Source organism: Protopterus annectens, chromosome 5.part0, assembly GCF_019279795.1.
Source record: "Protopterus annectens isolate FY-2018-M chromosome 5.part0, PAN1.0, whole genome shotgun sequence".
Lineage (NCBI taxonomy): Eukaryota > Metazoa > Chordata > Ceratodontiformes > Protopteridae > Protopterus > Protopterus annectens.
Window position 1 is genome coordinate 1,461,726,299 of NC_056735.1, and position 20,814 is coordinate 1,461,747,112.

A 20,814-nucleotide genomic window follows, 5' to 3' on the forward strand; every position below is an offset into this window, starting at 1 on the left:
AGAGCATTGGTTGCGTTGCATGAGGAAGCAAGGATAATATGCACTGTGAGCCCACTGCGGGTCATCCCCATGGACTTTATCGTCATGCACTTGTCAGGGGAAATACGGTTTGGGCATAACAATAAAGCCACAGTGGATGCCTGGATGACAGCCTCATAACTGGTCCTCATCGCAGTGGGAATAAATGATCTTCAGATAGCTCATCCTGTAGGTAATGAATAGGCCACATAAATCATGGGGTCCAGCTAGTTGGCAGGCATCCAGAAAAAAAAATCCCCTGCCATAAACAAACTCTACAACAGAAGGGAGAAACTGTTGCAAAAGAGAGTAAAATCCCATGAGTGGAGGAGCTCCCTGGTCAGCCTCAGTAAGAAGCTGAGATCCCTTATAAGATCCTCCAAAACTAGCTACCTAAACAAAATCGCCACTGATTCTAGGGGCAGCCACAAAGCATTCCATAGCCAAGTCAAGAATCTCAATGGCAACACCCAGATCTGCTCTGAGTTACAGCACAACGGCACGAAAATTACAGAATCAACTGATATTGCCAACATCCTGGCAGATAGGTTCAGTGCCAACTTTACCCCCCTCTCACCCCCCTAAAGGGCCCATATCTATACAGGAAGAATGCAGAGTCTCTGTAATCACATCTATGCAAGTAAAAGCTGCATTCTCTAAAACCAAAAACACAGCATCCATGGGACCGGACAACATCCCAGGCTGTGTTTTACACGAACTTCAGAACGAACTGGCTCCCCACCTAAGCACCATATTCAATCATAGTCTCACATCAGGCTTTGTGCCCACTGAATGGTGCACAGCAACAGTTATCCCACTCCACAAAGGGGGAGCCACCACTAATACTGGGAACTACACCACTGATCCTGGGAACTATCGCCCTATTAGCCTGACGAGCCTGGTCTGCAAGGCCATGGAATGTATCATAATGGAACTCATAAATAAAGACATTGGTAACCTCCAAACTCTGGACCCCACCCAGTTCGGGTTTGTGAAAGGCAGATCCTGCCTTCTGAACCTGATCGACTTCTTTGAGGCAGTCACCAAAGCTGTAGATGAGGGTAAGGTGGTTCACTCAGCCTATTTTGACCTCGCCAAGGCTTTCACCACCATCCCCCATTCTGGAATTATAGCTAAACTCACTAAACTAGGTATAAATTCCTATGTCACAAGATGGGTTGCCAACTGGTTCACTGACAGAACCCACACTGTAAAAGTTGCAGACTCCAAGTCTGACGTCAAACCAGTGACAAGTGGAGTACCACAGAGTTCAGTCCTGGGACCACTCCTGTTTGGTATCTACTTCTCTGAAGTACAGGCTAACACAGAAGGCCTCTGGCTAATGAAATTCGCAGATGACTGCAAACTAGGAGCCATAGTCGAGTCCCCAAATGATGTGTACATCTTACAGAAGGGCCTCACTGAGACAGATGCCTGGTGTCAGAGGCATGGCCTCAGGCTCAATGCCAAAAAGTGCATTGTCATCCCCTTCGGTAAAAACTCTATACCCATGAACTACCACATAAACGGCAGTCTACTTAATGCCGAATGTGTGATAAGAGACCTTGGGTCCCAGGTGGACAGTAGTCTCTCCTTTGATAATCTCATCACCACAGTAGTCAGGAAATCCTTCTATGTGGCACACCTCATCACAAAAGGGTTCTCATCCAGGAAAAAAGAGGTTATTGCTCCCCTCTACTCGGCACTCATTAGACCCATTATAGAGTACAACGCCCCTTTTGGAATGTACCTCACAGGATATCTGCAGCAGCTGGAAAAGCCACAGAAGTACCTCACAAAGAGGATTACTGGCCTCAAACAGATGCCCTACACAGACCATCTCAAAAAACTCCAGCTTTACTCTGTAGCATATCGCCTACTCTGAAGAGATCTCTGCCTAACATATAAAGCTATGTTAAACCCAGAGCTGTTGGACATGCTACAGCTAAAGGAATCCCAATCCCTCTGAGCTACACGCTCTAGGGACCTAAACATTGTCACCACAATAAACAGGACATGCTGGAAGGATAGATTCCTGCCCCATACTCTGGAACAAGTTACCCATCTACGTCAAGCAAAGTTTCTCATTAGCACTCTTCAAGAAAAATCTTGATGAGTTGATGGGAAATAGGAAATACACCCCGGGGATCACTTCTGTGGCTCTGTTCAACAGGGGGCACAGGAAATTAACTTTCTTGGGTGGCGTAAGTCAGGGAACCTTGTTGGCTAGGCTTACTTAGGCCCTTGGGCCGATAGCCTAGTACCTACCTATGAACATATATACCTCTCAAATGGACTACATTATGAGGAACATTTGTCAATCGGAGTCTTAAAAATTACATGTTCCACACTGAAAGGTATGTCACATATTCATTGTTAGGACTTTTTAAACAGAAAGTCATGGCAAATAATATTAAACCATATTGATTTAATCAAAATGGCTTCTTGCAAGTGTAAAGTAAAACATTTTGACCATGCTGGGTGCTTACTGAAGTCATTACTAAGTGATCCACATTCTGTCTACTTGCTCCTTAGTATGAGAGGTAGTGTGCCATATTTTGGAGATAGAAGGTTGAGAGCCATGTTCATACATTACCATCAAAATCTGACAATTACAAAGGGTTTTCATATGAGTGTAGGTCTACTAAACATAATGAGGCAAAATGTGTAAAATATGAAGCTCTTTGCCCAGCACACAGCTGAACAAGCTTATTTTATTAGAAAAGAAATAGGTTTCTTAAATGTGGTCAGAGTACTTAGAACTCCCTCTTGCTGGGATCATGGTGTCTTTCATTGCTGGTGATACAGTGCAGGAACTGTCAAAAAAGTTTTATATCTTAAAAAAAAATGCACATGTGAACTAGCATCCTGCTCAAAAATTCAGTGTTTCAGAACTTGGGGTTGGAATGCTATTTTTGTGGAAGATACGAGTGCTTACACAGCCTTACATGCAAGCATTACAAGGATTCACTCTATGGTCTGCTTAAAATGAATCCCCTTAATACATGTTCACCTTTCAACATTACACCTCATATTATGTGACCCTTACACTCCAAATGCAGCTTCCATTTAGTCACAAAAACAGTGAAGTTACAGCAGTGGACAGTAACTGTTGTGATTTATCATAAAAATAATAAAGGGATGGACACCTCATGAACTGGGTAACACTGAGTATCAGCAGCAACACAACAGAACACACTTGTTTATGGCAAAAATAAGTAAAAAATATTTCTGTGCTAAATTTTCAAAATATATACAAAACACAAAATGTATAGTTCTTGCTTCTGTAACATACTAACCTGCAGATGAGTTCTCACAAAGGACCTCCTCTTTGTATAGTCAAAATTGTGCCTCATCAGGAAGTAAAGAAGGTGAGAAGCATCATTCCGAATGGATCCCAGTTTGGAATTGCAGCACTTTAGAATTTCATAACACAAAGCAGCACACATGTCCGCTCTTCCTTCATAGAAGGTAGATGGGAACTGAAAAACAGAATCAATAAAATTACCGGGCCTACTCTTGCAACCCAAAAATTGTGCTCTGTAAAGCAATGACAACTTTTTTATTTTTATCAGTTAAATGTACAAGACTATAAAAGGTTACTTTCAGCCACAAACTAAATCTAAAAGCAAACAAAAAACAAGAAAAAATAAATTACAAAAAGTACCACACTCCACAGTACAGTAACAAGAAGCCATAAATGAACTACCTTCTCTTTACATAAATTAACATTTAAACTACTGCAGCATAATAAAGACGTTCAGTAATAAATCTAAGGTTGCACACAAGTTACTGGCACAACACAAGAAAAAGCAAGGTTATTTACTCATTTGTTGACCAGGTAAGAGCACTGACCTCAAAGAACCATTTTAAGGCTCAGGCTGGAGAAGACAACCCCAGTCAAAAATACAGTGATTAAAACATATACATTCCAGTAAATATATACAATATAGAAAATGTGCACAGGTACATTTAGTGTGAAAGTGTAACATCTGTGAAATACATAGGAGAGAAGTTGTAACAGACTTTCATATTGAGGAAAAATTTGTAGAATTTAGTGATCATAAGACAGCTGTAGTTAAGAAGGGAGAGATGGATGGGAAGCTGTAAGGTGATGAGATAAAGGAATGAGACATTAAATAATACACCTTCACTAACTGTAGAGAGACTCTTTCATTAAGTGGCTGATAATAAATGTCCCAAAGTTTCTGGCGCTTTGTATGCCCACTGGCAGTACATAACATACTATGCTTTTGGGCAAAATATAGAGAGTACTCCCCTAAGCTACAGTCATGAGAAAATTGTGGGATACTTAGAGATGACAAGGATACAGAATATTTAAAAGAGGTTTAATGTGGGGCTTGTGTGTTAATATTACAGTTACTGAGGGGGAATGATACAGACAAAGAAGCTAAATAATCTTTTGAGGGTAAGAAATATGTTTGTCAGTGTCATAGCAAATCATCTTACATTTTCAGAGTAAAGCAGTGATGTCCTCTGTAAAGAAAAGAACACCATCTTCACTTCAAAAGGTTGTCAAAACACCTAGGTACAGAGAGCAACGTTTAAGAGGTCTAATCTCATGATGGCATCTTTAAAAAGGGACTGAAGCAATGCCACTCATGATCCACAAAGAGTCATCTTAAACTGTTTTGGAAAAGGTGAGACAATGGAACAATGGTGTGCATCTTGAAATGTAGCACCAGACTACTCTACATATATATCTCCAAAATCTGCATGGACATAATTGGGGGGGGGGGTATATTATAAACATTCATGCCCAAGCATAAAGCTGAAGAAATCTGAACAGCATACACAAAACAGCTGAATTCATAATGTGCAGATCGGAATAAAGTTGTTTTAGTGGACACACAGCATCAGTTCTGAGACAAATATATGAAATCGCTAATTGGGTGTGTAGCAAGCAGGAAGAGGAAAATGTGAAGATGGCACTGATATGACCACAGCTGGCAAGGGATTAGCATGTGAGTGGAGAACTTACTGTCAAGCACTACTAGTCAAGCTGTACAGAGGCAACATAAAATGTAAAAGCTTCGAGATAAGGGGAGTGCAGCTAGACGAGCAGTTTGACCTACTTCTTACCTCCCAGCAGTCTTCTCTCCAGGAGAATAAATGGTCCAAATACTGTCCGACTCTGGCCTCCAAGAAAGGAAAAAACTGTCTGACTGGGGAAAGGAAGGCAGCCACTGGGACAAGACTCAGTGGATGGGGGATATCAATATGGTGTTGTGACAGACAGTAAAAGCTTGTGTGATTTGGTTTCTTGATGAAGAAAAACAAAATTATATACTCACCATAACGTTCCACGTTTGTTGTTCATCTCACCATTCATTTTTACTTGGATGGGTTCGGTGCCGATCCTCGGCTCCGACTCGGCCAAATACATAGCTGGAAGTCTCAAACTTGGCTCGTGGCAGGTAGGTATCCCATGATGCAGTTGTGCAGCTCTCCAGATCTTGTTTTCTGTTAACTTAGTAATGAGTAACAAAAGTAAATACATACATACATATATATATATATATATATATATATATATATATATATGTGTGTGTGTGTGTGTGTGTGTATGTGTATAGAGGACCCCAAAAACAAGTAGAAACAAACTGAGTGAAGGAACTCCTAAAGATAACCACCAGGTCCTCTAGGAGTACTTGGATTGGGGAAGGAAGGAGGGGTCGTAAGAATGAATGGCGAGATAGACAACAAACATGGAACGTTATGGTGAGTACATAACTTCTTTATGTTATGTTCTGTTCTCCTATCTTGCCTTCATTCGTACTTGGATGGGACAGCGTCCCTAGCACCTTTTCTCTGGGTGGCTCACAAAAGTACACCTTTGAGCACAGTAGAACCAAAAAAGGCTCTGTCTCTGTAGGCCAAATCCACTTTGTAATGAGTGATAAATGTATGAGGATTGGCCTACGTAGCTGCAGCACAAATGTTGTCCATTGAAATTCTGGCCTGAAAAGCAGATGATGTAGCTAGTTGAATGACCCCTAACTCTGAATGGTAGTTCTCTATTATTGGAGGTATAGATAAAAGTGATCCAATTTGAAAGCCAATTAGAAAGGGTAACTCTGGAAACTGGCATACCCTTTTTTTTGCCTCAGAGAAGGAGATGAATAATTGGTTGCATTTCCTGAAATCTTTAGTTCTATGCAAATAGAATCTGAGTTGTCTATGCATGTCCAGCTGATGGAGTCTATACTCTGCCTTGCAGCTATGGTTGGGAAAGAAAACTGGGAGCTTAATGGATTGATTGATATTGGCTTGAGAGCAAACCTTAGGTATAAAGGATGGATTAGTTTGTAACAATACCCTGTCCTTGTGAAAATCAGACATGGTGGTTAAACAGACAGTGCTTGTAACTCTGAGTCCCTTCTGGCAGATGTCACGGCTACTAGAAAAATGGTCTTCCAGGAAAGAAATTTGAGGTCACAAGATGAAGAAGGCTCAAACCGTGTCAGTGTAAGTTGAGACAGAACAAAATTCATATCCCAAGGAGGAAGTGGTTCCTTAAAGGGAGGTGTCAAAAAGGATGCGCCTTTCGAAAATGCTTTACACAACATGTGTGACATTAAGTTAGAATGGTCACCAATGTGGAAACTTAAAATTACAGTCAGCTGGACTCTAATGGTTGCTGCAGCCGAGCCTTCTTGGAAGGGTTCCATCAGGAACTCTAAAATGGATTGAATAGGCGCAGAAAAAGGGTCAAATCTTTCTATTTTGTGCCCAGTGAGAAAATGTTTTCCACCTGCTAGAATATAGTCTTTTAGAAGAAACTTTATGAGAGGACATCAGTATATGTTTAACTGTTGGGGTAAAATTTGATGCCTGACTAAATTGGGAAGTGTAGCAGCCATGCTGTCAAGTTGAGGGTGTGGAGAGAAGGATAAAGTGGACCTCACATATGTGTCAGCAGGTCTAGAAGTGGGTCCAGAGTCCAAGGCTTCTCCTGAAGATGGGGCCAAAGGAAGGGGAACCAAATCTGATGGAGCCAATATGGGGCAACAAGAATCATCCTGCTTACCAAGGATTTTGCTTTCTGGATGACTTTGGGTACGAGGGGAAAAGTACAGTAAATGTAGATGTTCAAGTGTATTCAATGTTAAAGTCATCACACTTGTGTTATCCTACCCGGGGTAGCCTTCAGTCGGCCCGAATACCAGTAGAAAGTAAATACCAAATATCACTGTAAGGAGTGAGGGAGAGAAAGAAACAAGGGGGATGGAGGGTGGGAAACCAGGAGTGCAACAGTGAATACACTTGAACATCTACATTTATGGTAAGTGTACACAACTGTACTATGTTCTTTGTGTTTCACTGTTGCAGTCATCACACTTGGGTTGATTCCCAAAACTGAAGAAATAGGTGGAGGCAGTCAAGAAGAGGTGGGGCTGGCTAAAATGCCCTGCAGGACTGCGGTTGCAAAGTCTGCCCTAGATTTGGAAAGGATAGGCAGGTGATAATGCTTGGTGAAGGTGTGAACAGAACTCTATGTTGCAGCCTCCAGGATGTCCCTGGTAGGGACCCCTCTGAAAAAAGCTGCAGAGGTGGCAGTTACCCTAGTGGAATGTGTTCTGACACCCTGTGGGGGTGGTTTCCCATGGTGTTTGTAACAGAAATGGATACAGTGTGCTATCCATTTGGAGATGGTTTGTTTTGATATGGTATTGCCCTCTGCCCCTGCTGCAAAGCTGACCAGTAACTGGTCAGATTTCCTAAAGGACTTAGTCCTATCCAGGTAGAATCTGAGCTGTCTGTGCACATCTAAGGAGTGCAGGATCCTTTCCCCCCTTATTTTGAGGTTAAGGAAAAAGGTGAGCAAATGAATAGATTGGTTGAGAGTCACACTGGACACTACTTTAGGCATGAAAGTTGGGTTAGTCCTGAGGGAGACCTAGTCAGCATGGAAAATAATGAAGGGTTCTACAGCCATGGGTGCTTGTAGCTCAGACACTCTTCTAGCTGAAGTGATGGCCAGAAGCAAGGCTGTTTTCCAAGAGTGGAATTTTAACTCTGGTAAAGCTGCAGGCTCAAAGGGGGGTAAGCGTGAGCATTTCCAACACAAAGTTAAGGTCCCAAACAGGGGTACAGAGTCTTCTGGGTGGACTTAAGTTGTACGCCCCTCTAAGGAACTGCTTGATGAGGGGGGTGTGAAAATAGAGGTGGCTCTGTATTGTAATGAGCAGAGATGGGAAAGGCATGGATTTTAATAGAAGGGAAGGATAGGCCCCCTGTGAAGCAGGTCTGCTAGGTAATCCAGGATGAAAGGTAAGGAGGATTGTGCTGGTTTAGCTCCTTTATCCTGGATCCATGAGCAATACCTTTTCCACTTGTCATCATAGGATTTACTAGTGCTGGGTCATCTGGCTTCATGTATAATGTCCAGGACTTGCTTACTTAGGCTGGCCACTGGAGGAGAAGTCAAGGAATAAACCAGGCTGCCAGGTTCAGGGTCTGCAATTGTGGGTGCAAGAACTCTACCTTTTGCTGCATCAGGAGAGTTGGAATCTGAGGGAGGTACCATGGAGGCAACGGTGACAGGCTGCGCAGTAGTGGGTACCAGTGTTGGAGTGGCCAGTCTGGGGCAATCAGGACTGCCCTTGGTCTTTCCTCCCTTATTTTGAGTAACACCCTTGTAAGAAGGGGTAGAGGGGGAAATGCATAGATCGAGAGTTTTGCCCATTGGAAGGATAGGGCATCCACTTTCCAGGCCTTGCTGTGAGGTTCCCTCGTGCAGAATCTGCTGAGCTGGTGGTTGCTGTGGGAGGCAAATATGTCTATCTTCTGGGTACCCCATTTCTGGGTTATGAGGCTGAAGGTGCTGTGGTTTAATTGCCACTTGTGTGGGTCTAGGAGATTTCTGCTTAAGTTGTCTGCCAGAGTTTTGGTTGCCTGGCAGGAATTGTGCTAGCAGGTGAATCTGCATGGCTGAAGCCGTGTGCCAAAGGGTCATGGCTAGCCTGCATAGTGGGTTCCTCCCTGCTTGTTGATGTACCACATCACTGTGGTGTTGTCTGTTTTTATTAGCAGGGGCCTGAAAGCTATCTGAGCGTGCTGAACAGCTAGCATCTCTTTTTGGTTGATGTGTAGATGAATTTGATTTGGGCTCCAGTGGCCCTGAATGCACCTGCTGTCCAGGTGTGCACCCCAGGCATAGTCTGATGCATCTGTGGTTAGGGTCTGGGCAGCGTGGGTTGTGAAAAGGGAAGTCCCTTGTTGTGGTTGCATGCTGCTGCCCACCAAAGAAAATCTTTCCTTAGACAAGGTATCATAGGTATAACAGTTTCCAGGTCCTGAAAATGTTGACACCAGAGGCTTTTTAAGCACCACTGAAGTTTCCTCATATGCAGTCTGGCATATGGAACTAGCAGAGTGCAGGAGGCCATGAACCCTAGAGCTTGCAGAATTTTCCTTGTGGATAACTGGGTTCTGGTGGCCAGTTGAGAGAAGTAGCCTATCAGATAGGCTTGTTTTTCTGGAGCAAGGAATGGGATGCTATTTCCAGGCTTGCTCCCATGAATACAATTTTCTGACTGGGGACTAGCTTGGATTTCTTTTTGTTTATAGTGTACCCCAGTGAGGTTAGTAGATGTTTTACAAATGTCAGGTGCTGTAACAGCTTTTCCTGTCTGCCTGAATCAGGCAATCATTTAAGTAGGGGTAAATCTGAATATTTCTTTGTCTGCAAAAAGCAATGGCTGGAGCCAGGCATTTTGTGAAAACTCTGGGAGCAGTGGATAAACCAAAGGAAAGCGCAGAGAACTGATAATGCATAAATCCTGCCCTGAAACGTAGATATTTCCTGCAAGAGTCTGATTGGAATGTGCAGATAGGCCTCTTTTAGGTCTAGAGTGGCTAAACAGGCATCTTTGGATAGCATGGGAAGAAGCTGCTGGAGGGTGAGCATTTTGAATTTTGGTACCACCAGGAAGGTGTTTAGAATGGATAGATCTAGGATTGGGCACCAGGTGCCCACTTTTCTGGTACCAAGAAATGTTTGGAATAGAAACTGTGGCCTAGCTGGTCTGCAGGAGTTGCCCTCATAGAGAGCAGGGAATGAACTTGGTTTTGTGCCACTGCCCACTGGTTTGGTGGAAGATCTGGGAACCCTTTTGGGGTTGGCAGTGTGTGGAAATAAAATTTGTATCCCTGGGACACTATGTTGAGGACCCATCGATCGTTGGTGATGGAGGCCCAGTTTTTTGCATGGGAGGCAAGTTGTCCTCCTAGCAACACAAGCAGGTAGACAGAGGTAAGAGGTGGAGTTGAAAAGTCAATGCAAATTCTTTCCATAAGGGGGTGGCTTAGAGCTCCCTGTTTTAGAAGTGGAGGTACTCCATTGCTTAGATCTCTGCGTACCCTGAGACTGTTGTCTGGGGGGGGGTCTGCTTCCCCTAGGTCTAGTCTGAGGTGGCCTTGAGGGGGCTGGAAAGGGCCAATGTTTTGAGGGGTAATGCCTACTGAATCTTGGAGGCTGGATTTGCAAAAAATCTTTAAACTGTCTGCACAGACTTAGCTTTTTCTTCCATCTTTTTTAAAACCTCTTCTGCTCTGGTGCCAAACAGTGGTGCGTCCAATAATTTTGATTTGACAAGGTCTGTTCCTTAAGCCAACATGCCTTCTAAGTACAGAACCTGTGACTGCTGCCCTGCAGGATGTTTCTAGGGCATCAAAGCCATATTGCAGGGTATGGTTACTAACTTGGCTTGCAGAATGCATAAGCTCCTGTAATTCTTTATTTTCTGCACAGTCAGTGACGGTAGATAGCTTTTGTTTAATAAGTTCCATAGTATGCTGCTGGTATTTCAGCATGTGGAACTGACAATTTAATGCTCTAATGGCAAGAGTTGCAGAAGTGTATACTTTTTTATCCCATCTGTCTAAAGCTCGGGAATCCCTGTCCAAGGGGGTGGGATTCTTAGCTGTGGTTGCTTTTATTCCTTTAGGTCCTTGGGAGATGACCTCTGGGTCAGCAGTATGATTTCTGAAAATGAATCTGTGTGAGTCAGGGACCCTGTAGTACTTGTCAGGTTTCCTGGGAGCAGGCGGTAGAGTATCATGAGCTAGACTGGATTCCATAAAGACATCATGCACAACATCCAGAACAGGATGAATAGCTAAGGGACTGTGCTGTGGTAAATCTAAAAATTCCCTGAGTCTCTTTTTGGACTGTGGCTAATCCTGGCATTCCCAATGGAAATGCTCTCTCAAGGTATGTAGGGTTTCACCAAAAGAAAAATCCTCTGGAGGAGAGGCAGAAGGAATGGATTCCTCTGCATCTGAATCCTCATAAGCAGATAAGGGCATGTCTTCATAATCAGAAACCTCAGAGTCATCAGACTCTTGGTCAGATAAAGCTGTTAGGGACAAGACTCTTTTCCTTTTAGCAGGGGTAGGCTGGCTTCCTCTAATCAGCATGATAAGGTTTTTCGCCATTTTAAACATCTGAGATTGAGGCAAGAAAGTAGGCACTTGAGGTTGGTCGTCGCTTTTTTAGGCGTAGTTCATACTCTGGGCCTTAGAAAGTCGGTAGTTTTAGAAAGAACTGAAGATGCGAAAGAAGTCGTCGGTTTGTGTTGAATATCGGTAGTGTGAAGAACTTCCTCAGAAGCCGGTGCCTGCACAGTGGCTCCGGGCCCATCCAAGGTAGAGACATCCGCAGGTTCCATAGTGAAAGAAGAGTCTCGTGGCATACCAGACTCCGAACGGGTCTTGGTAGCGGCCTGAGAATCCATCGAAGTGGGCATCAGGGGCTGCAAAAACACCTCACTGAACTGGCGACTAGCTTAACGGAAGCATCGTCGGCAGTTTTGGACCTGTGCAGTCTCTGTCTTTATCCTTATGTTTTTTTCGGAAGATCAGCAGTCGGATGGCTTACCAAAGCCATTTCAGAATATGGAGATCGAGAGCGAAAGTATTTAGCTATAATAAGGGCCTTGACGACATATAGTTCAGGTGTTGAACAAAGCACAAAACCGGCAGTGAGGAATATCATGGTCTGGGCCTAAACAGGTGACGCAGAAAGAATGGAAATCTCAGTGTGATATTTGCTTTCCACAGGTGAGACAATTGTTAACTTTTTCTGACATTGGTTAGAGCAAGAAAGGATCCCCAGTGGGGTACTTAACTTCAGAAGACCTCAACTTCAATTTCGGAAATGAAAACTCAGGTAGCGGCCGACCAGCACTCGTGCAAACTGCTTCTACTTCGGGCTCCTTGGCAAGAAAGACTGATGTAATGGTGTCGGCTGCCTGTTTTTATACCACTGATGACCAGACGTCAGTCCTGGAACAGCAGCAAACAACGCAGAAATATTAAGCCTCTGGTATTCGGGCCAGTTGAGGGCTACCCCTGGCAGGATAACCAAAGTGTGATGACGGCAACAGTGAAACATGAAGAACATCGGAGGAAAGGCATAAAGAAGTTCCGAGGGCCAATCATGTAGAAGTGCATCTCTCAGTGTCTCCCCTGGCGGGGGAATTAGGTAAAACTAGCTGCTGCACTTGGCATTCATGGGAGTGGCAAAAAGATCTCAGCAAGGCTAACCCCACTTCTGGAAGATCTTTTTCCGCTATGTTCCAGTTCAGAGACCACTCGTGAGGCACCAATATTGCCCTGCTCAGCTTGTCTGCTATCAGGTTGGACCTCCCTGGAATGTGCATTGCTACTAGAAAGCACTGGGAAGAAATTGCCCATTGCCAAACTCTCAGGGCCTCATGACAAAGAGGACAGGATCTGGTTCCCCCTTGCTTGTTTAAGTACAAAACCACCGAATATTGTCTGACTGTACAACAATTGTCCCTAGAGGAAGAGAGTCGTGGAGTGCTTGCAATGCCAGAAGCACTGCTCTCATCTCTATGACATTTGTGTGCAAGTGGGCCTCATGTTCCTGTCATACACCTTGGACCGTTCTTCCCAGATGATGCCCCCCACTCTATCTGGGAAGCATCCGTGGTCACTGTAGCAACCGGTTGTCGTGGAATAAAGGGTGTCCCAATAGTCACATGGTTGGACTGGATCCACTACCATAGGTCCTTTTTACATGAATCCATTATTCTGATGAGGTGGGACATTGGGAGCTCTTGAAGTGACCATTGGGAGAACAAAATCCACTGAAGGATTCTCATGTGCATTCTGGCAAGAGAAACTAGTGTTATGGTGGAAGCCATTGTTCCTAGGAGTTTCAGAACCACTTTTGACTTTACCTTGTCCTTTCGAGGAAGGTGAAGTAATTGCTGCCTGAGGGGCTGAAATTCTGTCGGCTGGAAGACATGCCATGAAGGAAATAGTTTCTAGATCTGTGCCTATGAATGTAGTATGTTGACAAGGCAACAAGGCAGATTTTTGTAAGTTGATGTTATGTCTAACTGAGCACAAATTTCCAAAGTCACATCCCTGGCTTGCTGGAATAGATGCTTGGTGGTGGCAGTTAGGAGCCAGTCATCCAGATACGTAAACACTTAGAATCCCAAATGCCTCAAGTGAGCCATGACTACTGTCATGCATTTGGTGAACACTCTGGGGGCTGTAGTAAGACCAATGGGCAGAGCTCAGAAAGTACAGTTTTGTACCTACCATAAATGTAGATGTTCGAGTGTATACACTGCTGCAGTCATTACACTTGGGTTATGCTGCCGTCAGGCGGTTCCCCAGTCGGCCTGAGTTCCAAAGTCTTGGTCCGGCGTCGGTTGCTGTTGCCTCCTCCCTGACGTCAGTGCGACAGGGGTATATAAGATGCAGCCGACGCTATTTTCTTCAGTTTTTCTTGCCCCAGATGTCAGGTGCCCCCAAAAAGGTAGGCAATTCAAATTGCTAATAAAACATACATAAGAAAAGCAATCAACAACTTTCAGTTACCAGCAAATACTCCCCATAGGTAGTAAAGGGTAGAAGACATACGTATGTACCAGCATGTAAGAGGGGAAGGAGGGAGGGTAACCTGGACTGCAGCAGTGTATACACTCGAACATCTACATTTATGGTAGGTACAAAACTGTACTATGTTCATCGTGTTACACTGCTGCAATCATTACACTTGGGAAGAATCCCAAAGTTGAGGTAGGGTGGCTGGTTCTATAAGGCATTAGGGGTGGATATAAGGCCCTGCAGCACTGCAGTAGCAAAGCCAGCTCTGGATTTAGAGTATAGAGGCAGATGGTAATGCTTGGTGAAGGTATGTACAGAACTCCAAGTTGCTGCTTCCAAAATGTCCTTGGTAGGTACTCCTCTGAGGTAGGCAGTCGAAGTGGCTGTTGCCCTGGTGGAATGAGACCTAATGCTGTTAGGTACAGGTTTCCCATGGTGTATACAGCATAAACGTATACAGTGTCCTATCCATTTTGAAATAGTCTGTTTTGAAATGGCCTTTCCCTGTGCTCCTGCAGCATATGCTACCAATAATTGCTCAGTTTTTCTGAAAGCTTTGGTGTTGTCCAAGCAGAAGCGTAACTGCCTGTGTATGTCCAAAGAATGCAGAAGTCTCTCCCCTTTATTCTGTGGATTTGGATAAAAAGTTGGCAGGTGAATAGTTTGGTTTAGAGCCACACTGGATACCACCCTGTCTTGGTGGAAAATGATGAAAGGTTCCACTGCCATTAGTGCCTGTAATTCTGAAACTCTTCTTGCTGATGTTATTGCCAGGAGCAGAGCAGTTTTCCAAGAGACATATTTTAAATCTGCTGTGTTAGCTGGCTCAAAGGCAGGTAAAGTTAATTTTTGCAACACGAAGTTGAGGTCCCAAGTTGGAGTAGGTGCTCTACGGGGCGGTGTTATGTTTTTAGCCCCTCTGAGGCATTGTTTTTGCAAGGGATTAGAGAAAATTGGTGGATCCATGTTGTAATGAGCAGAAATGGCAGAGGCGTGGATCTTGACGGATGAAAAGGAGAGGCCTTTGTCCAGCATCTCAGTTAAATATTATAGTATCTGAGGAATATTTGGGACAAGAGGGTCAAGGCTGTGAGCCTGGTTCCAGGCACAGAATCTCTTCCATTTATCCGAATAGGCATTCCTAGTGCTAGGCCTTCTGGTCTCCAGAATGACATCCATAACAGCTTTGGCGAGAGGCATTGCTTGCCTGACTAAGGAATTTTCTGCAGCCAGGTTTAAAGTCTTTAGCTGGCTGTGAAGTATCTGGTTGTTGTGCTGAGTCAGAAGATGTGGGATTTGAGTTAAAATACAGGGTGGTCCTTGTGCTAAGTTCTTTAAGATTGGGTACCACTGTTGGCATGGCCAGTCTGGGGCAATCAGGATCATCTTTGGCTCTTCTTGCCTGGTTTTACGAGTACCTTTTGGAAGGAGAGGTAGTGGTGGGAAAGCATATACTTGTAGGTTTTTCCAGCTGAATGAGAGGGCATCCACTTTCCATGCTTGTGGGTGGTAAGTCCTTGTGCAGAATTTCTGTAGCTGGCAGTTCATTGGGGATGCAAACAGATCTATGTCCTCCACCATTTTTGTGTTATCATTCTGAATATTTGTGGATTCAGTTCCCATTTGTGGGGATCCATGATGTTTCTGCTTAAGTCGTCTGCCAGTGTGTTTTTCTCTCCTGGCAGAAATTGTGCTTGCAGATGAATTTGATAGGTTAGAGCTGTGTTCCACGAGGTCATGGCTTGTCTGCAGGGGGGATAAGAGTGAGTGCCCCCTTGCTTGTTTATGTACCACATAACTGTGGTGTTGTCTGTCTTTAGTAGTAGTTGTCCTGGATGCAGAAGGTCCTTGAAAGCTATAAGGGCATTTTGTACAGCTAGCATCTCTTTTTGATTGATGTGAAGATGCCTTTGTTCTGCGGGCCACTTGCCCTGGATACATTTTCCTGCCATGTGTGCTCCCCAGGCGTAATCCGATGCATCTGTTGTCAGTGTTTGCCTGGCTGTGGGTTGAGTGAAAGGCTGTCCCTTGTTGAGGTGACAAGCTTGAGCCCACCATCGAAACTCCTGCTGAAGGCAAGGAATTAGTGGTGTTACTGTTTCCAAACTTTGACAGTGTTGAGACCAGACACTCTTTAGGCACCATTGTAGTTTCCTCATATGCAGACTGGCATATGGAATTAGTAGTATGCAAGATGCCATGTAACCCAAGGCCTGCAGAATTTTTCTTGCAGGGAGTTGAGTCCTTGTTGCCATCAATTGAAAATATTGAGTCAGTTGTCTTTGCTTGTCTGGCATGAGATAAGCCATCTGGGCCGTTGTATTCAGGCTGGCACCCAGGAATATTATCTCTTGTGAGGGCACTAGTTTTGATTTCTTTTCATTTACTGTGTACCCTAGCCAACTTAATAACATTTTTACAAACGCCAGATGCTTTAGAAGAATGTCCTTGCTCTCTGCTTGAATCAGGAAGTCGTCCAGGTACGGATAAATTTGAATTCCTTTCTGTCTGCAAAATGCAATTACTGGTGCCAGGCACTTTGTGAAGACCCTGGGCGCAGTAGATAAGCCAAAGGGCAGTGCAGAGAATTGGTAGTGCATTGAACCAGCTATGAATCTGAGGTATCTTCTGCAGTTTTGTCTGATAGGGGCATGCAGGTATGCCTCCTTGAGGTCCAAAGTTACGAGCCAAGCTTTCTTGCCCAGCATGGGAAGAAGCTGCTGTAGTGTCAACATTTTGAATTTTGGAACATCCAGGTAAGTGTTTAGAGAAGAAAGATCCAGAATGGGCCTCCAGGCTTTGTCCTTTCTGGGAACCAGAAAGAGTCTTGAGTAAAATCCTTGTCCTTGCTCTTGTGGTGGTACCTTTTGAATAGCTCTGATGTCCATGAGTGCTGCAATTTGTTTTTGAGCCTCTGCTCATTGATTTGGTGGCAGATTTGGCATTCCTTTTAACCTTGGCAGAGTGTGAAAGTGGAACCTGTAACCTTGACATACAATGTTGAGAACCCATTTGTCTTTGGTGATTATATGCCAATTGTGATAGAAAAGTGCCAGTTTTCCTCCCAATGGGGCTGCCAAGAGAGAACTGTTTGGCAGCTGTAGTGGAAAGCCATTGGGGCTGTTTTTTATATGGCTGGGCCCTGTCTTCCCCTTCTTTCTGGGTTGATGCACCCCATTGTCAAGGCCTGTAAGGACCTTGAGGTTGACCTCTACCTCTTGGACGTCTGTATCTGCCCCTTTGAGGTCTGTCTGTAATTGGAAAGGACCAATTCTTTGTTAGCCAATTTCTACTAAATCGAGGAGGCTGAACCTGTAAGAAATCCTTCACCGTTTGCATAGATTTTGCCTTATCCTCCATTTTCTTTAATACCTCTTCTGCCTTAACTCCAAATAACACATCCTGCTGCAAAGGTGCATCCAATAGTTTTGCTTTAACATGATCTGGTAACGTATGTTCTTTTAACCAAGCATGCCTTCTAATGACAGAACCTGTAACTGCTGCTCTACAGGAGGCCTCTAAAGAATCAAAACCACATTGCAAAGTATGTTTTCCCACTTGTTCAGCTGCATGCAATAAATCCTGCATTTCCTTAAAATTAGGAGGATCTGAGTTAGGAAGCATTTTTTGTTTCAACTGAGACATCAAATATTGCTGATATTTTAGCATGTGAAACTGGCAATTTAAGGCCCTCATTGCTAAAGTTGCAGATGTATATACTTTCTTCCCCCATCTGTCTAATGCTCTGGAATCTCTGTCAGAGGGGACTGGATTCTTTGCTGATGAGGCCTTAACCCCTTTGGGGCCCTGAGAAATAGTTTCAGGGTCAGCAACAGGACTTTTATAAAGAAATTTTTGAGAGTCAGGGACTCTGTAGTATCTGTCAGGCTTAACTGGGGCTGGAAGTAAAGAATCAGTATTTAAGCTGGATTCAGTATACACATCATCCACAATATCTAACACTGGCGGAATAGCAAGGGGTCTGTGTTGAGGTAATAAAAGGAAGTCTTCTGAGCCTTTTCTTGGATTCTGAGTAATCCTGGCCCTCCCAATGGAAATGCTCCCTTCATGGTATGTAAGGTTTCCCTAAAGGAGTAGTCCTCAGGTGGAGAGGCTGATGGAATTTATTCCTCAGCATCAGAATCCTCATAAGGGGGTAAGGAGTATCCTAGGGCTAAGGAAGAATCTGAAGAGATGGATACCTGGTCGGATGAGTCATAGTCTGCATCCCGTCTAGGCCTTTTATCAGGAGGGTGATGGGACCCCCTGATCAGAGTGATTAGGTCTTTGGCCATTTTAAGCATTTGTTTCTTAGGCATGGATGCCTGTCCTGGTGAATGTTGTATTTGTTTCTTTGTTTTTAAAGGAGGTTTAGACTTAGCAGAAGATGTAATGGTTAACTGAGTAGGTCTGAAAACACCCTCTGAAGCTACGTGTTGTTCAGCTACTCCGGATCCCTCCGAAGGGTTAGTCTCAATAGGCTGAAATTCTTGAGCGTAGCCATCTCCACGTGGGAGTCAGAGGTGGTCTGTAGTTTTAAAGTAGTGGTCGTCAGGGGCTGCGAAGGCACCTCGCTGAAAACCGGAGAACCGGCGACTGGCCTAGAAGAGGCTTCGTCATCAGTTTTGGGCCTCAGATGCCTGTCCTTGTCTTTGCGTTTTTTATGTATTCCGGTTGTCGATAGTTCCGACGGCATGATGTAATTGAATTTTCGGGCAAAATCAAACCTAGGTTTAATAGTGCGCTTGTTAAACCTAGCACAAAACCGACAACCAGTGATGTTGTGGTCTGGGCCTAGGCATGGGATACAATAAGAATGAAAATCCTTATGAGGTATTTGCTTCCCACAAGAAATACAGTTATTAACTTTCACTGACATCGGTCTGAGGCAAGAAAAAGTTTCCCACTTAGCTTTGTAGAAGACTTTGGTTCTGGATTCGGAATGAAAATCTCAGGAGTCGGCCGACCGGCACTTGCGAACTGCTTTTGCTTCGGGCACCGCACGGCAAGAAAGACTGAAGAAAATGGCATTGGCTGCATCTTATATACCCCTGTCGCACTGACGTCAGGGAGGAGGCGACAGCAACCGATGCCAGACCAAGACTTTGGAACTCAGGCCGACTGGGGAACCGCCTGACGGCAGGATAACCCAAGTGTAATGACTGCAGCAGTGTAACACGATGAACATCTGATAATGACTGGCTTTCAGCCAGAAGGGTAAATGACTCATCGATGCTCTGTCCATTTTTATGTGGTGGTACCATCTTGGAGGTCTATCGAACACATTCAATCGTCTTTCCCTAAGAAGGGAAGAATTAACTGCAGTGTCACCATTCGGAACTTTGACTTTTTAACAGATTCGTTAAACTGGCTTAGGTCTAACATGGGTCTCCAGTCCCCTGTTCTTTTTGGCACCAAAAAGAATCTTGAGTAAGTTCCGAATCCTGTTTGGTCTGCGGGGACTTCTTGGATGACTCTTTTGTCTAGCAACTTTTGGGATTTCTCTAGTTGTTTGCTCCCTTAGATGGGTGGAACAGCCAGAATTGTTCTGGTTTGTGGGATAGGGTAGCAAAAGGGAATGGAATAACCTCTGGATATTATTCTCAGTACCCACTTGTCTCATGTGATATTTTGCCAGGCTTCTGGGTACAAAGACAAACATCCCCCGACTGCCACCAGAATAGAGCAGGTGGACCTCTTTCAGGAGCACTGACAGGAACGTCCATGAAAGGAATCATGGTTGCCCTGGTTCTGCGGACCCCCTCTGCCTCTAGGATGATGTCTACCATTGTTACCTCCCCCCTCTGCCCCTGGAGAAGGATTCACCTTGTGCGGCTTGGAAAGCTCCCTGGGATCTTTTGAATCACATTTTCCCACTCTTCTGACCTTTAGGGTAAGGTCTTGAAGGTACGGAAAAACGTACTCCAACAGTAGAGAGAGTTTTCCCTTCCTGCTCGCATCTGGTGAGAGTGTCCTTTACTTTGGGTCCAAAGAATGAGGAACCATCAAAGGGGCCATTAGTAAAGGTAGACTTAAAAGGTTCTGCAAAATTGCACTAGCCCATCCAGGAGTGTTGCCTCAGGGAAACTCCTGAACTCACTGCCCTACTCACTCCATCCGCTGCATAAGATATCAGCCTCATGGAGGAGTTGATAGAATTTAAGGTGGATAGCTGGGAAGAGACCTTCTCATTCACTCCTGCGGCTAATTTACCTTGTAGAGCATCTCCTAACTCTTCCATGAGATCTCTTTGTAGCCTTGTGAAGTGAGTTAGGTAGTTCAGCAGAGTGTAAAAGTCGCTGAAGAAGAAAGGCTTCCCATATCTGTCCATTGTTTGAGAATCTTTGTTCAGAGGATGAACAGATGAAGCTGTCTCCAAGAGTTCCTTCTTGGTGGCTGCTGCCACCACCATAGCATCTACAGGTATACCCCTTTGTGAGACAATCCTTTCCGGTAGGGGCAGACAAGACAAGACAAGGAACTGGTTCCATAGTGTCAGGTGACTCCCACGCCTTTCGACTGACCAAGTTCATTAGCTCATCAAAAGACAGAGACACCCAGGAGGCGGAAGGTTGAGATTCAAAGACCTTCAGGTACACAGGACTCCTCATGAGAAGGGGTGATGGTTTTCCAGCCACCTCTCTGCTTTAGGATCTCCAGGATATCAGCAAATGAGATATCATCAGAGGACAACCGTGGGGACCCTTCTGACTCCTTGAGGTCAGTTTCTGAGGTGACTGACTCATCAGGAGAGTCTATATGCTTCTTCTTGCAACTTCTCTTCTGAGGGGGCTCCTCAGAAGGGTATTTTGGGGAGGCCTTGGAAGAGAGGGGTTCACCCAGTGGGGGATCCTGAGGCTCTGGATCCCTGCTGTCTTGTGGATGGGGTGGTGCCGAGACAGT

The 20,814-nt window shown here is 44.5% G+C and overlaps 1 protein-coding gene across 10 annotated transcripts in view; it reads right to left on the reverse strand.

The window, feature by feature from the left end:
* The window catches only part of DOCK9 (dedicator of cytokinesis 9), a 2,508,686-nt gene that overhangs the window by 410,836 nt on the left and 2,077,036 nt on the right, over nucleotides 1-20,814 (reverse strand). For all 10 annotated transcript variants that reach the window (XM_044071294.1, XM_044071300.1, XM_044071298.1 and 7 more), the window contains exon 41: nucleotides 3,318-3,500. In XM_044071294.1, the coding sequence (XP_043927229.1) occupies nucleotides 3,318-3,500 (183 nt within the window). The remainder of the gene's footprint in view (nucleotides 1-3,317; nucleotides 3,501-20,814) is intronic.